The sequence below is a fragment of the Parasteatoda tepidariorum genome, chromosome 10 (assembly GCF_982258835.1).
Source record: "Parasteatoda tepidariorum strain Cologne lab strain chromosome 10, Ptep-v5.0, whole genome shotgun sequence".
In the NCBI taxonomy this organism is placed as follows: Eukaryota; Metazoa; Arthropoda; class Arachnida; order Araneae; family Theridiidae; genus Parasteatoda; species Parasteatoda tepidariorum.
The window spans coordinates 38986896-39004220 of NC_141764.1; the positions used below are offsets into that span (position 1 = coordinate 38986896).

Genomic DNA, 17325 nt, shown 5'->3' on the forward strand with positions numbered 1-17325 from the left:
TGTAAAATAAATTTTGCTTTGGAATAGATTTTCATATTGATCTCGTGTAACCAATCTCTCTCACTCAAATTCAATGCTGCATTTTTATGTGCACATAACTATGAGTGCGATAACCCACCATGAAATAAAGAAGGAAGTACATGGGGTTCTATAATGACCTCCTACATAGCAAACATTTAGAATCCCTATCAAAAATAAAGCTAAAATATATATATGAGCACATTAGTAGTCCTCTATGCAATACGTTGGCACTTATATACATAAGTACATTAATTTGGGGGCATATATACCACTATTGAGGACAGAAGATTACTTGCGTTTAGTTCCGACTTTCAATAAAAACTACTTGTAACAATTTTGTTAGGTTTTATTACTTCGATCTCTACATAGCTGTAAGATTGATGATACGAACTAGTTAGGCATAAAGGTAACCATTTATGTTAAAGTCAAAAAAAAACTTATACCGATTTTTAGATAGCATGCTTCAATTAAATTGAAATAACTTATAAAAGTCTTAGTTTAAACTCAGACAACTTCCCAATAAGTTTTTGCTTTTAGATCGTTTCGGTTTTCTAACACTGTTGCGCGAATTACTTTTGATACTTAAAGCAACAATTATGATTAATTTTTTTGCGATTTTAATTTACAGTTAGGTTTTTTTTATAATTAAAATAATAAGATTAATTAATTTTGCTATTTAAAATTACAACTTAAAATTTTGAGACAGTTATTCTTGGCAATTCGTTATAAATGTGATTTTATAATACAAAAAATAAACAAATTAGTTTTATTACTACAAATTAGTTTAACATTGAATTAAGAAATTTTAATATTACATTTTTATTAGTAAAATTTCATTACTATCCGAAACAAAATCATTGCATGATTAACTTACAAGAAAAATTTGTTTTTCCTTACGAATCAATTCTAAGCCACTACTTTAACAAAAATTAAACTACTACTTAAACAACAATTAAACTACTTTTGCAACAATTAAGTTTTTTTGTAAATAGTTTTATTAGATTTACTATTTAAAATTACAATGTTTTAAATAGAATGAGATTGCTTAGCGAATTATAGCGATTTTATGTTTTAAAAAAAAATCTTTATGACCATAAATTTGTCTCGCGTTCAATTAAGAACTTTTACTATTACATTTTTATTAGTAAAATCTCATTACTATCCAAAATAAATGCACTGCATGAATATCACACACAAGAAAAACTCACTTTTCTCTTGCAAATCACTTTATTTCACAAATCGATTGCAAACCCAAAATCAGCTTTGTTCTTAACTGTAAAACTGGGGTTCTGGTGTCCAATTTGTGATACCACCACCTTCCCACTCACGCCTCCTCTTCACTTAAGAGAACCCAAAATACGTGACTTTGCTATGGAGACCAGCAACTATTCCACGATACTCTTAACACTTCGACACCACCGATTATTACGACGTGTTTCAGCAGGCATTTCACCTCACTCCTCTCCCCTCTTCTCAGTGATATCTCTTTAATTACACCTCATTAGGATTTTTCTAGATTATTGTATATACTTTTTTTTTTTTCTTTTGGGTCTTCTTATTATCATCTCACTTCAAATTTCCTTCCTGAATGCGTTTAATCCTGAAGTTCCTCTTAAAAGCGATTTTGGCGCGTTTTTGTTTTTTTTGTCGCCAATTTTTTTTTTTCGTTCATCGCCAATTTATTTATTTTATTATTATTATTTTTTATTTCTCTTTAAAGGAGAAGTACCCATTTAGTCAGTGTCCTCGTTAAAAAGCTCTTTTCGATGTTAATTGGTGCAGATAGAGGTGCTGCAAACGATATTCAGTTTTCGCGACGATTTTCTTTTGAGACGGAGTTGCATATTTGAGTACTATTTCTGGAAAAGAATTTTAAAAAAAAGTTTCACATACTTCAAAAGAAGTCATTATGAAAAGTACAGCCCTAATTAAAATGGAATTTCTCTCCAATTTAATTTCCATTTTGTTACTTGTAGACGGGCTGTGATTGGCCAGAAAGGATTCTCATTTCAGTGAAGTTTCAAAAAATTTTTTTGTCTAGAATTCTGATTAAGAAGCTTTTAAATCTTCTTTGCTAAATGAGCTCATTAAATTCTCTATTAAAGCTTTTATAAAATCGCAAATCCTAAGTTTTAATTGCCCTGAAGTGTAATTTGATTGTCTCATTATGCTATAAATATTTTTATTTGAACTTGAAAAAATTTTGTTTTTTAAAAATTAGTTAAATTATAACATATACTACACTTAAAAGTTTTTCTAAAATTTTGACGTAGTTATTTTTAAGTGAAATTAAACGTCGAAGTGAAGTTAGATGATTTGAATTTAAAAAGAACAGAATCGTAGATGTTTAAATCAAAATATGTTTGATGTTGTTTTGGTAATAGCTTTGTTATGACTGGTTTAATTCAGAAAACTGCATGCTAATAAATGTTCGCAAACTAAATATGTGTCTTGAGTATTAAAAAATCGGACATTTAAAATTGTTCAAATATTTTGCCATTAAACATTTACCGGTTGATATCCTTGTTGTCCTTGCAACGTCAGGTTATGGAATTCGGGAGCTGTAATTAAAATGGAATGTTAGTTTATTAAATTGTTTGAGCTCTTCTTTTTTATTTTAAAAGTTTTGACTTTGAAAGGTAAAGTAAATGTGAATAAATGCGCTAAAAAATACAAAAACGCGAGTGTAAAAAAATTTTTTTTGAGAAATTTCTGCAAGTGATGAAGTAGCTTAAGTCTTGTCAATTTAAGTCTCCGAATTTGAGTCATAATTCACCGACTATCTCTACCCTCAGTTTTTATTGCTCGAAGAATTCTTTTATAGAAAAAAAAAATTGAATTTTGACAAAAAAACAACAACAAAATAATAATTAAATTTGGAAAAATTTCTCTAAAATGGTATTTTTTTCTTGTTGCTTTTCATACCATTATGTAATTGAAAGCACAGTGTATGACAGTACTTTTAGCATAGAAAGAAGTCGAGACAATATAATGATAAACCTCATTTTAAAAGCTTTCAGGAGCGCGTTTTTCTTAAAAAATACCAAAATTTCCATATAGGCAATAAAATGTTTTCTGTGTATTCTGCTGTTTTGTAGTGAAAAATCTGGATCTATGTAAGAGTATCTGCCCTGTCTGGAAATTATACTCAAGGAGAATTAAATATAAAAAAGTCATTTTTGCAAAAAGTATGGTTTATATTACCCAGCCTCAAATTATTTGATAAGTATCCAAATTTTGATACGTAATTTCATAATATATTTTTTTCCAATGCCCGCCTGGGGAATGACTTACGACATACAGGCATCTGAAGGGCAGATTTATTGGCCACTTTTCCAGGGGCACCATATTAGGTGGGCCCACGTTGCAACCACAGTAAGGATAGATAGTACAGAGAATGAAAGAATACCCATGCCTTGTCCGGGATAATTTTCGTAATATTTAGTTACACCAAAATCGCTATCTTAAATGCTGTACATCTTTTGGTTCAAATTATCATTAGAATTAATTTATTTCAAATTATGCCTCATTGCTTCAAAGACAATTTGATCCTACTACACACAATTTCCTATTATGTATAATGTAATTAGAATTTCAAGGTATACAATAAATATAGCCTGAAACACTATCGTTTTAAATAGTTATGTTCTTATACACTCAATTTACTGTATGTATCTAAGGAAGTAATTAAGATTTCAAAGCACACCCTCACTTTAGAATGCTATATTTTTTTCGACTACACACAATTTACTAGTATAACGAATTTATTGCATTTTCAATATAACCTCCTTTTAAAGACTATTTTTTATTCCACTATACACAATTCACTGTTATGTATATAATGAATTTGTTATTATTTTAAACGCATGTAATAAACCCTCAAACACCATCGTTTTAAAAGGTTATATTTTCCTTCTATTACATACAAAATTGCCCCAAAAATCGAATTCCTTCTCTTCAATTCATCTTAAAGTTTATTCGAATTCTAATCGAATTTTCTCATTCCAACGGAGAGTCCTTTAAATGAAATCATTGTTATGGAAAATTGCACATTTGAATAATCTTTTACTCCCTTCCCTTTCTGTTGCATAGAAGGAAAGCTGATTATTTCCAGACGGGCAGGCACATTTGTTCTGTTCTCAGCGATTCAAGGAAGCGCCGAAACAGTGGCCATTTTGCGCCCTTTACTAGCCCTATCGACCGCCGCGGACCACGGTCAGTCTGCTTTCTGCTTAGGGTTGCTTCTTTAGGGGGATGTCAATACTCGGGGCTGAAAGACAGCCGTGAGGCGCCAAATCTCATTCTAATGTAAACAGTTATTAAGATTTGTGGAATGTAATTTCAAATTAATAAGAATATTTAATGTCTGAAACTTCTGTTTTTAAAATATCGTTTGAAATTCAAAGTTACTTGATTAGTTTATATTTCTGAACACAATATTTGTTCATGCTAAGAGCCTGTTTTGATAAAACTAAATTGGAACATTTTAGACCGAAGTATCAGTAATTGCTAAGTTTTCGAAATTTCGAATATTTATGACTAATAAATTTAAAGTCACTTGTTTTTATGGTTCTTAACACAATGTTTTTCTTGTGTTAAGAATCTTTTTTTGATGAAAAGAAATTGAACATTTTATACCAAAAAGTCAGTAATTGTTAAGCTTTCGAAATTTCAAATATTTATGAATAATAAATTCCAAGTCATTTTATTGACTTATATTTCTGAACATAATGTTCATTTATATTAAAAACCTTTTTTGATAAAAATAGATTTGAAATTTTAAACCGAAAAACGAGTTATTGCTTAGCTTTCGAAATTTCATATATTTATAAATAACAAAATCAAAGTCACTTGTTTATATTTCTAAACAAAGTGTTTTTATTTTTTTTAAATGTTAGGAAACTTCTTTTAATAAAAAGGAATGTAGAAAATTTTATACCGAATTATCATATCAGTAATTAAAATTTCAAATATTTATGAATAACTGAAAATTTCACAGGAAAACCTAGAATTTTCTGGGAAATTCACTATAAGTATAAACTTTGGAGATTTTATAGAAAACAGTGTTTAGCAATATTTCAGCTGCCTAGTCCTCTGAAATCGCAATTAAAATTACACTAATTTAAAGTATTAAATATTGCCGAATGTCTCGAATTTTGCACACTCAAAGATTTTTGGTATTGTCTGTGAAATGATCTGTCTCTTTGATGTGGTTGTTTTTAAGCCTTTGGGAAAAAGACTTGCTTGTTTAGTAAGAAAGCGGACACGTATAAGAGCAAAAACTTTCAGACTAACAGAAGGTTAAATGTATTTCAATCGCTTAAAACTGAAATTTAATCCTTAATTTAAAAGCGTTTCAAGTTAGTAGTTTAAGAATTGATTGAAAAAAATTGATCTGCTCAGAATAACAAAATTTTTCTAGAAAAAAAATCTTCTATATATATATATATATATATATATATATATATATATATATATATATATATATATATATATATATATATATATATATATATATATATATATATATATATATATATATACAGAGATGCCAACTGCTCCGGACACGACAAAATAATTACAAAAACGGTAAATAATTACAAAGTAAATTTTGAAAATATTTGACTATTTTCGCTTGCTTTTTGAAAGGTATAGTATGCCTTAAATACTATAAAGTGGTGAATTATATAAGCCTACGAATTATTTAGAAATAGTGATGGATAAAAATCTACCAAATTTAATTTATTAAACCAAGAACCACAATTGATAAACTACCACTTTAAAATACATATTTGCTGTCCGGAGCAAGTTGGCAATATATATATAAATCACTTAATTACATCTGTGCTCACAACAATTATTAAAATAAAATAAAAATAGTATGATCTATATTTTATATATATTTTTCTTAATAAAAATTGAAATCGAAGGTGAAACGAATTTCAGCTATTCTTCAATTTTTTTTCAAGGCCATATAGCTATAAAGATTTCCCTATTTAACCAAAAGATGTGTGTGTTATTGCGAGAAAAATTGAGCTAAATATTGAAGTACATAAATCGATCGGCATATCAAGCAAGTATTACAATATTGTGCTGTACTCTTTTTACATCAAAAGTCCGGATTTAAAACAAAATTTACGTAGTGAACAAGAGCTTTGAAGTATCCTGTTCCTTTAAATAATAGTTTTTAATACCAAAACATGCCCTCTCCATAGATATTATTATATCGGACCAATTTCGATTAGAATGCATTTTACCCCTCTTTCTCCAATCCTTAAGGGCCGTAATAAAATGTGCTGGAGATGATGAAACTTCACTCTCCCCCCAACCCAACGGAATTCTCCAACTCCGATACAAGTCAAAAGATAATTACCCCTTGTTACCAAAACAACGAGAAAGCATGCCACGGGGGGCGATAAAGAGGCTAGAATTACCACCCCCGATCACTGGGTTGGGAATGAGAGGGTGCGAAGGTGTTACATATGCGATTTCACTATCAAAGCGGATTCTGTTCGGTGGGGTAAGAGGGGGGTATAACAGGGTGTGGGCAACGTCGCCTTCATGTCGCCAGTCCAGAGGAATGCATGTCCATCGGTCCGAGATTCCAGTCATCGTGATTACCCTGGCGTAGACCCCGCGTGCCTATGCTTGGCCAGGTCAAGGGGTGAGTGGCAAGCTGGATTGTTGGCAGCGGTTGTCATGGAGACAGCATCTCTACCCCCATCATGGATATCCCCTGGACGGATGCTGACTAAGCATAGTGGAAACTGTCAAGACTGGCGGGAAATGTGATGGAATTTTTTTAGGCTTAATGCTGACCGGTCTAAATCGATATTTTCTTGAATGGCAATTTTTCTTTCTAATTTCTTTTATAATTTTTCTATAGATTTTTTTTCCCATAAATGGTTTTACTAACTGTAAAGTAGTTTAAATTTGATATATTGAATTAAACATAAATATGATGATCATGAAATAGTAGTATAATCGAAATTTTGAAATATGGTAGATAACGAAATTTAATTTGCAAAATGGTACTTAAATTTCTGTTTATCATAACCAGCCACTGATGAAGTCAATTCAATGTGGAAATTTTAACTTAAAGTAATTTTTCCAAAATTCATCACATTCACTATATTTTGCATAATTTAGGAATTTCATGATCTTCAAACTGAGTTAAAAATTAAAAACTAAATTTCATTTTCTATTAAACCTATTTAATTTTTTTTTAAAATTAATAACATCATCTGAATTACAAGACCCAAAAATCAAAAAGAAATTTCCATAAGTCTCTATTATAGGATAATCTAAATTAAAAACCGCTACAACAAGGTTTATTTTATTAGGCTGCTTATAGCAGCGCCACCAAACAGCCTATGAAGTTTACTTTATTCGTTTCATTTAAAAAAAATTAGGCAATTTTCATTATGTTTAACCCAAAGAGCATTTTGGGTGAAAACAACAAAGCATGTTTAATATACCACTGAAAACAAACCAATTGGTTAGCATAATAAATATATTTTAAAAAAAAATTATATAAAAGATTGTTTAGCAGGTAGTCTATGTAAATTAAATTAGATTTCTCCGAGTAATAGCGCCATCTGGTGCTGTAGAATTTTCAATAGAAAAAAAAAACGTACCGCTTTTTCAGGACTAACTCTAATGGAAGTTTGATATTTTAATAAAATTATAAACCCGCGTGCAATAGAAACGAAATTGGCGCTACTGGAGCAGTCAATGAAGAATTTTTCTTAAATATTTTCATACTAATTTATACCAAAATAAAGGAAAGAAAAACCAGGATGAACATTTGGTTTAATTAAAATTAATGAATTAGATTAGATATATGTGTCTTAAGTTATTCCGGCTGTTATACCGTAAATTTAGAAAACATTTACTACTTGCATGTTTAGCATTAATTAATTTAGATATGCCTTTTAAAAGTTTCAAAGCTTAAAGACTATTATTGTGAAGTATTGTATCGATCAAAAAATAGTTTAGAACTATATAGTAATGAACAAAATTAGTAAAAAAAAAAAAAAAAATAAACCATTTGATCGCTGCCTTAAAATTATAATAATATTCTTATTCATCAGTTGATTAAAAATAAATCAGAGATAAGGAAATCTTTGAAAAATAGCACAGCTTATCACTGAAATTATTCGAACTTTATTCAAGGAATATACTTGTATGTGTCAAAACTCATACTGATGAGGAAAAAAAAATTATCGAATTTAAAATTGATGTTCGATTTGAATTGCGTAAAAATGTGATCAAAATGGCCTTGTGTGAACAATATCATCATTATTATTATTTTTAAAAAGCTTTTCACAAAAATATATAATTTATCTGCTAATAAAAAATAGATAAATGATTAAAAAAATGTGTATTACTTATATTTAGAATTACTTACGTTTAAAAATTTCAATGCTCTGAGATTATTTGAGGAAAGAACGATAGAAATATGTTTAAGGTGAAATGCAAAAACAGCCAATGTCACAATATTATCAACTAAGTTTCAAAAATTCTTGCCAAAAAAGAAAGAAAATAGCATTTAGTTCTCCTTTGTTTGAGGTCTGATATTACTTCAATCAAAGCAATTTTTTTCCTATTGTTATGTTGAAGTGGAGTTTTAATCACAAAAAAGCGGTTATTAAAAAATAAACTGACGTGAAATAGGAGGAGAAAAAATTTAAATTTGCTGCTAATGAAAGAATAAACCTGGATTTGATGCAAATTTTCAGTTTAGAGTAAAACTGTGGTCAATACGTTCTTGCGTTTCATTTTTTTAAAATATCCACAAATGCTTTTTCTATTACAAGCTGTGCAAACGATTTCTTTAAAAATTTCTGAAATTTACATAAACTATTTCTAAATGAAGGTAGTTGCATTAGTAAAGAGGTTTAAGTAAATTTTATTTTTCAAAGGCATGGCTTTTATTCCATGACTTGCTTCTCACCATTTCTTAAAGATGCAAAAAGTATGAGATCTGTAAAGGCCAGGAAAATATATCTTGTAAGTCCTCTTAGATGTTGAGACGTATTACTTGGCGAGAATTTTATTGGCGAAAGTACCTCTGCCCGGCAGGCAAAAGTTTGCGTTTTCTGTAATTTATCATATTTCTCTTTTGGGCTTTTGGGAAAGAAATAGTAGGTGTGTGCCCTCTTAATCCCCATATTCTGACAAGGAACTGACAGAAAGGGGCGCCCTAATTGAATAGCCACTTTTCTTGGGCTGCGCCCCTTCATATACACGTACTTTAATAAATTTTATCTTCCTAGAGGTTTTTTATTTTGTTTTTGATCTGGCTGTCTTCCGTTTTCTTTTGGTACTCACTTTCTTGCTCAAATGTTCCATTCTAATGCTCCGTCCAGCAAATTGCAATGCTCTCGGACGCTGGTGGGATGGGCTGGAAGCCAACCTCCTCCCCCCTCATGGTGACAGCAGACAAGATTCGGTCACGATTGGACATTGAATATAGCTTCTTCTCCGGAAACTACTATCTTGGTTTCGTTTTCCCTTTTATTTTTACTATCTTTTTCGTCTTCTTTTGGATGCTTTATTCCCTCTGCCTGGTATTTTTTTTCCCTGTCCCCAGAGCCTTTTTCCCTATTTTCAGAGTCTTGTCCGACACTTCGTTCTCTTACCACGTACTGGTTCTCGTCACATTATAAAAGCTTCCCAACCTAAATTCGCTTGACAACCTAGCTGAAGGAAGATATTGTGTGCCAACTCAAAATAAAGAACAGAATTTTGCTGGGGGGAAAATGTTTTACCGTGTCCAGGAAATTTACAGCTGTAAACATACCTGGGCAAATTTTCTCTGAACTTCCAACGACATTTCGATTGAATCTGGGTTTTTTAGACATTGAACTGAATCGAGATTTTCTTTTAAATCCAAACTATTGCTCTCTTTTACCTATTAATTCGATCAATTGATAAGGAAAGAACATACTTTGAGGCCTTTCAAAATAATGACAGCAGATTTCTAGCAAAGGTTTTTTGTGACATTTATTTCATTAGTTCGAGTAACTTATACCGGTGAATTAGGAAATTTTTTTGGCATTTCAATTATTCGACTTGCAATTTGCAAAGCATGGTATAGATGACATGCGTGTATATAGTTTTTATTTTAAAATTCACGGTAAGTGAAAATCTGCTAATACTTTTTATGTGTCTCATTATCTATTCACTTGACTTGGAATTAAATGATTAAAATAGCAATATCAAAAGCCAACGAAAAATTCACTTTAAAAAATAGATATTATCTTTTTTATTTAATATCTCAAAATAAATTTTAAAGATGGGAATTGAAACTTATCATTTTAATGCTTTTCAATTTTTCAACATAATGGCATAGGTGACGAAAGTATAATATTCATTTCTATTTACCTAATGTAACACCGATGATAATATTATCATAAAATTTAATTAATCTGCTGTTATTATTTTGTTAATCTCAATCTTGATTAGCAATTTACTGAATTTGATTTGGGATATTTGATTAAACGACAGCAGCTGTCCCCCTCCAAAACAAATTGAAAAATCTTCAGCATATGTCATAGATTGCAAAATGATACTTTTATCTCAAAATTACTCAATTTTATCTCAATACTTTTATCTCAAAATTAGATTTGTATTCCAAAACCTTCAATCCGAAAGTAGTAAAATAGTAATACGTATCGCAATAAAAATCTTTGTTTTATTCTAATGTTTAAGGCATATAACAGTAATAATTACAATTCTACATTAATGTAGTCGAGTTGTAATGTAATGATTTAGTAAGCAAATGTAAGTTACAGTATTTGTAGTATTTAGTATTGAAGGAAACAAAGCTCGCGAACTTGTTCGATTCATTAACTACTATAGTGTTCAAAAAATATATTCTATAAAAAGTAGTATTGTGAATAAAGTAAAACATAATTAAAATAATATAAAAATTCTAGCTTTTTCCTTTATATACTCTACGATATACCTATTCAGTTCCTTTGGATATGAATTTATATTTCCCCTATATTTTTCAATACATGAATTTTCAGCTTTTCAAATTTTCATAAATATATATATCAAGTTGAATTCAATTTTCGCCTTTCAAAAAATTGAGTCTAAAAGACACCAAATGCTGGAAAAAGAATTCAAAGGAAAATGCCTCAGTTGTGCCGTTGCTATGAACCTTGACACCAAAGTTATTAAATTCAGTGGTATCGCTACCTTCTTTTCCTCTAAGAATATATAAAATAACTTTTCCACACCGAACTTTAAGGTGCTTTTTCATTGTTGTTTTGATACTTTCTTTTTTTCACATTTCATAACATTTTTCAATCCCTTACTTTGAGAAATATCCTCGACACCAGAAGGTGGAAATATTTTTGAAAAAAAAAGAAATGGCTTATGCATGTTCTATGTTGGAGAATGCTTTTTTGGGTTATCCCTTTTAATATTCAATTTTATTTTCTTGAACTTAATCAAAACATTATACCAAAATATATCGTTTGAAATTAGACTGTCAAAAAATCGTCTGAATTCAAAATTTTGTTTGACTCTGAATCACACAATTATTTTAGTGAATGGCAGGTATAATTCTTCCTTTCTCCCTCCAGCTTAGTTTGGGGGATTGTTTTAAATTAAAGTACCAATACTTCCTCCCTTTTGCAATTTTCATTTAAAAAGTTTTTCCCCCGACTAAATGTTTCAATGCCAACGGCTGTTTTTACCATCCCTGTCTTAAATGATATTTCGTTTTTATATCCCCTTTTTTTTGGCAAGTTAAATTCGTGAAATATTAAAATTTTTCTGAAAGCTTTTATTATATATGCTGCTTCACCAATTCTTGACTACTTTGTATCAAGAACTATCTGTTTTGATTGTTATTTCTTGCTTTAACTTATAATTTTCAGATTATCTTTGTAATATTGCCTTTAATACCAACAACTTATAGGACTAATTTTCAAAATAATTTGATCGCCTGATTTGATCGCTGCTCTGTGGTTGAACTTCCACATTCCAGTAGTTGGCTGTTCGCAATTTAATGTCACATCTTAATTTAATGTTTCCTGAACAATCAACTGATATGTTCACCGTATTAATATTTCAACAGTACTGATATTTGTAGAACTAATTTATTCACAGTTTGAACCGTTAGCTTATAACCTTGAGGTTTTAATGACGTATAAACGCATTTTAGTTATTTGTTTTCATTATAAGTATGCTGTTCAGTTAGAATTATCTTAATAAACATAGACGATTAAAAATGTATAAAGAAACTTACCGAAATTGAACTTGTTTAAACGCGAATAATCAACTTATCATAAAAGAAAAAGAACTTGTCCAATTCATGAATTTTAAGATTTTAAGCCTAATTTTATGATTTTAAGCTTAATTCTCTGACTAAGTATAAACAAAATCAGTTATTCGTGTACATCTTTTGATGCTATTTATCAATAAAAAATTTTAATTTTTATTCTGAAATTCAGTGATGTATCTTGCTACTTTTTGTATACGTTCTTGTATTACCATTATCACCTAATTATTATACTCCTCACAAAAAATTAAAATTCGGAGAATATTTATCATATTGAAAAACTTAATGTGGGTTGTTTACTAACCCGCTACTAGATTTTCGACTAAATATGTTGATCATATACCAATAATTTTTATGATTTATATTGTAATGTTAGTGGCCTAATATACTACTGACATTACAAATATGTAACCTTTAAAAGAATTGGTGTTGTGGCTCAGGTGACACTATCCTCTATATTTCATGAAGTATTCAATAACGTAGTATGCATATAGTTCCATTATTACAACGAGACTCGTTACCATCACATTCTTAGAAGAAAAATAGAAAGGAGACACCTTAAGTTTCTCAAAATATCAAAAAGTAGACATTCAGACTAAATCTTTTATTTGCTATAGAAAACACACTTGCGTTGAATTTCATGCCAGTATGAATTCTCATGGAATCTCTCCTGGCTGTTTTCCATACTCATCGCGTGAATATTTATTTGAAAAAACCTCCTTAAAAAGGGTGCATTCATACTAAACTTCTTATTGGCCACTGAAAATGTACTTGCGTTGAACTTTAGGCCAGTATTAATTCTCATGGAATTGCTTAGGGCAGGGGTGGCGAACCTTTATGCACCAACGTGCCATTTTTTCTAAAAAATTGTTTAATTTGGTCATAGACGTGCCGTCAAACAATTTTGACTTCGTGATTATTGGGAAAATAATAACACTAAATACTATCAACTCAAAACTCTTTATTTGCTATGAAAAAGAATACATTTCGCAATGTCTCAGTTGCGCGTAATTCAACTTAAAGTAACATCAGTGTGACTTCTGTTGCTGCAGATTAGATGACAAATAACTTATATTAGGTTGTAAGATGTTATTTTAAGCAGGTCTGTTAATTTTTTTTTGCTAGTTATTTATTGTTAGCTTGTTTTTTGGTAACTAATTGTTTTTTGGCATTAATTGTAATTTTTTGTCAATAATTGTTTATTTTTTTATGTTTATTTCTGTGAATTTTAATTTAATTGATAAATTGCTTCAGAATGAACTTCGTGATCGGTGGCATGCCCAAAATATTATGTGGCGTGCCATAAATGGCACGCGTGCCATTGGTTCGCCATCCCTGGCTTAAGGTGTTTTCCACACAAACAGATAGCCATAGCGTGAATATTTTTCTGGTTGGAAAAAATATTTGCCAATATGTACGTTTACTTATTTTATGCGTTTGTACTTTCTACAGTAAATTACTCTTTAGTAGGTAATGTGGTTGCAAACACTATTAAAACCAGTTTAATTGTTTTATGGCCGTAAAGCTCTAAATAGTGTGATTTCACTACAACTATTTTAAATTTTAGCGTTACTGAATCAGCGGATAATAACACGTTAGTAATATAATTTTAAAAGCAAAAACTAATTCATATAATTTTCCGTGTAATCCAAAAAATTTTTTAGCTAATACTTGCAGCATCAACTAATTACTAACATATTGCTCATAATCCTAACTTTTTATAAATCACTGCTTACTGCCCCAACTAATTAATTGCCATTATTAATAATCTAGTAAGTGCAAGCCAATTATAGTTATTTTCTATTTTATGTTTATTTTTTCCCTTATACTGTCTTTTTTCCTTTTTATTTTTAAGCTTGGAATTTTATGCTTATTTCTTTTGTTTTATTTTATTGTTTTTGTAAAATGATGCTTCTGCGTTACTAACAATCGCAGATGGGATTCAGTTTTTGTGATGATCTGTGATTTTATTTTTTTCTTTTGTCCTTTAGGAAGCCCCCGCCTGTCATCAAGCTCTGGTATGATACTCTTATCTGAATTTTAAAATTTTATTTTTTAACAAAATGTATTAATGACAAAAGTTTTTAATTTTTAATAATCGGTTGTTAAAAATGATAGAGTGACATTGAAATATTGAAGAAAAAAAAACAAACCCGAAGATTTGAAGGAAAAAAAAAAGAACAATAATTGAATACAGAATCATTTTTTATTTAATGAAATAGTCAAACAAGACCGAAATTCTTTTATAAGAAATAAAGTTTATTATGTAACTACTGTGAATTTATTGTAGAGAATTTTTTCCACCCTTTGATTTACATGTCTTGAAAAGCAGACATTTTCAAAAAGTAACGATTTATTTTAAAAGAGCATGATATTTTAGATAATTAATTTTTTAGAAGGAAATATTTAAAGTCAAAGTTGATAGAAAGGCAGTGTAAGAGTTTATTAGTTTACATTATTAACTATGCATTTAAAATCGATAAAACTTGTAAATAGTTCAAGTAATTAGTTCTATTTATTTTTTCAATTTTTTTTATTAAAAAATTTAACCTTGTGAACAACAAAGAATTTCATATATAAAAATAAAACACAATGAAAAGAAGATTATAGAAACGAAAAACAACCAGATTTTAAATAGTTTAATAAAAATATTCTTGTGTTATTATTCCGTTTTTGCTATTAGATTTTTCCCTCTTGAGGTATGATTAAAAAACGTAATGTTAAATATAATAAATACGAAAAAAATTAATACAAATTAGAAATTAGAATTTGTCGCAGAATAACATTAAGATTTTTTTTAAAAATTTAGCTCTTAAGAGATACGATTAACATTTATTAACATAAATAGAAAAAAAATTCAGACTATGTAAAATTGATTTTAGAACTGAATTTTTAATGTTATAAAGCAGTATTTTGCTCTTAAATTTTAATTCACACACTCTAAGGTTGATTAAAATGAACAGAAAAGTTAGGTTGTGTAAAATTTTGGAACAGTTAATAACTAAAACGCTAACTAGTGTGCTAAGTTTCGATTTTTCAGAGAAAATTGGACTTTTTCTAATAACAATATTGACCTATTTTTGTCCCCCAAATAATTTGCTAAATTAATTGTTTTATTTATTATAATATGTTTTTTTTTCATTTATGTTAAAGTTTGAAATTGTTGCATTGTTTTTAATATAAATTAAAATGAAATAAAACAAATATTGAATTTTGAGGAAACTTATATTTAATGACATGAGTTTAAAAAAATTTGTTAAATTTAAAATACACACATCTTACTAATTTCATTTATAATTTATCATATTAAAAATAAAAATGAAAAAAGATAAAAGATTTAAGGCAAAATAAATAAAATATTTTGTTGTTCGAAAAGTAATTTTTTTCCCTATGAAAATCCCCTTTCTTTTAGTGAATATTCTATCCCAATTCTTATAGGGAATAAATATTTTATTGAATGCAAAATTGTTCATTCTGGTCCAATTCCTTTTGCTAAAGTTCTGGAAGTAACATTATTCTACGGTCTTAAATTTTTTTGTTCTTTTCTGACAAAAAATTAATCCGGGTGATTTTTAACCTCCTCATTTGAGGTAAGGGTTTTATGGTCTAAAAACTTTTGTAGTGACCGAAACATTGTTGTAGACAACCCCTTTCTCGTCCCCAGATATGATGCACTTCCAAAATGGATCATTTTCTTGACGTTTGAGAAACAAATCTCAGACGCCAACGAGATCTTATAGTAAAGACAGGAGAAACCCATATAGCGAGCTTTGAGATTTAACCAAAGGGCATCATGAAACAATCAAATTCGATAAATTTAATCTTTCAGTGATCTCAAGAACTCACCAGTTCGCATCAATGCTCGCCTTGATTGTATCTTCATCAGTTTTAACTGACCTTCCAGATCATGGGGCATCTTCAGCAGCAAGATTACCGGATCGAAATTTTGCAAACCAATTTTGGCACTGGCGTTCTGTCAACCTTCTCCATGCACATCGAATATTTTTTTTCTTGTTTGAACAACATTTTTACCTTTTCGATTGCAAAAAAGTAAACTATGCCGAAATTCTGCTTTTCACTTTTTATATTTGAAAAGGCGCCAACCAGAATAGAAATTTTTCTCAACCTATCCTTGCTATGTAAGCTGTCAAAATATATTATTATGCGGCTTATTTGGGAAACTAACTGTGAAAAAAAATACATTTAAGTCTTGGTCCTCTCTTGGGAAACAATGAAATTACTTTCCGAACAACGAAATATATATCGAAGGACAATTCCATCGTAAAAAATTAACAGGTGTTAAAAAATAAATAAATAATTAAAATACATAACGCTGATAAAAAAAATATGTAAGAAAAAATTTTTTAAGCATGGCTATAGTTAAGTATGTGACTTAAGAACTCGTGCTATTTATAGTAATAAAGGAAATTATTTAAATAATTATAATTATAGAGATGCTGTTGTAATAGACGAACACTAATTACCTTTTAGATTGATGCGTGTTGCATATTATATTATGTATATTTTACTGTAAAAATAATGTAATTTATTTAATGGGAAATTAGAACTGTTACATACATAAAATTACGCTACTTGTACTTTGTAAATTACTAAAACTAAACTAAACTCAGCGGAGCAACAGCTCTTGAGTGCCAAGGCCTACTGTGCCCATCTCAGTTTTCTTGACCTTGGGCTCTGGGGTGCAGGAGCAGATGTTCCGGTCAGGTGGTCAGCCGAACGCGGAACCCCCAGTGTTTAGTTCCCAAGCATGCGTGGTACTCATTTATCGACCCACTGAAGGGATGAAAGGCTGAGTCAGCCTTGCCCGGCCCGAGGATCGAACTAGGGACCTGGGGCACGACAGCGCGAAGCGCTACCGCACAGCCAACGGGCGTCTTTGTAAATTACTACTATTCATAAAATTACGCTTAAATAAACGAAAAGGAAGCAGACTAATATCTGGAAAAACAAATACATTTTTTCCCCAGTTTTTAGGATCTATTACA

The 17325-nt window shown here is 29.7% G+C and overlaps 1 protein-coding gene across 4 annotated transcripts in view; it reads left to right on the top strand.

Annotated features, from left to right (window-relative positions):
* LOC107439046 (homeobox protein extradenticle) overlaps positions 1-17325 on the top strand; it is a 320360-nt gene that overhangs the window by 283659 nt on the left and 19376 nt on the right. For 2 of the 4 annotated variants that reach the window (XR_006224678.3, XM_043039033.3), the window contains exon 7: positions 14311-14337. The exons of the other annotated variants lie outside the window; for them this stretch is intronic. Coding sequence is in view for 1 of the 2 variants with exons in the window: in XM_043039033.3 (XP_042894967.1) it covers positions 14311-14337 (27 nt within the window). In the remaining variant the exon portion in view is untranslated. The remainder of the gene's footprint in view (positions 1-14310; positions 14338-17325) is intronic. 4 annotated transcript variants of the gene reach the window in all.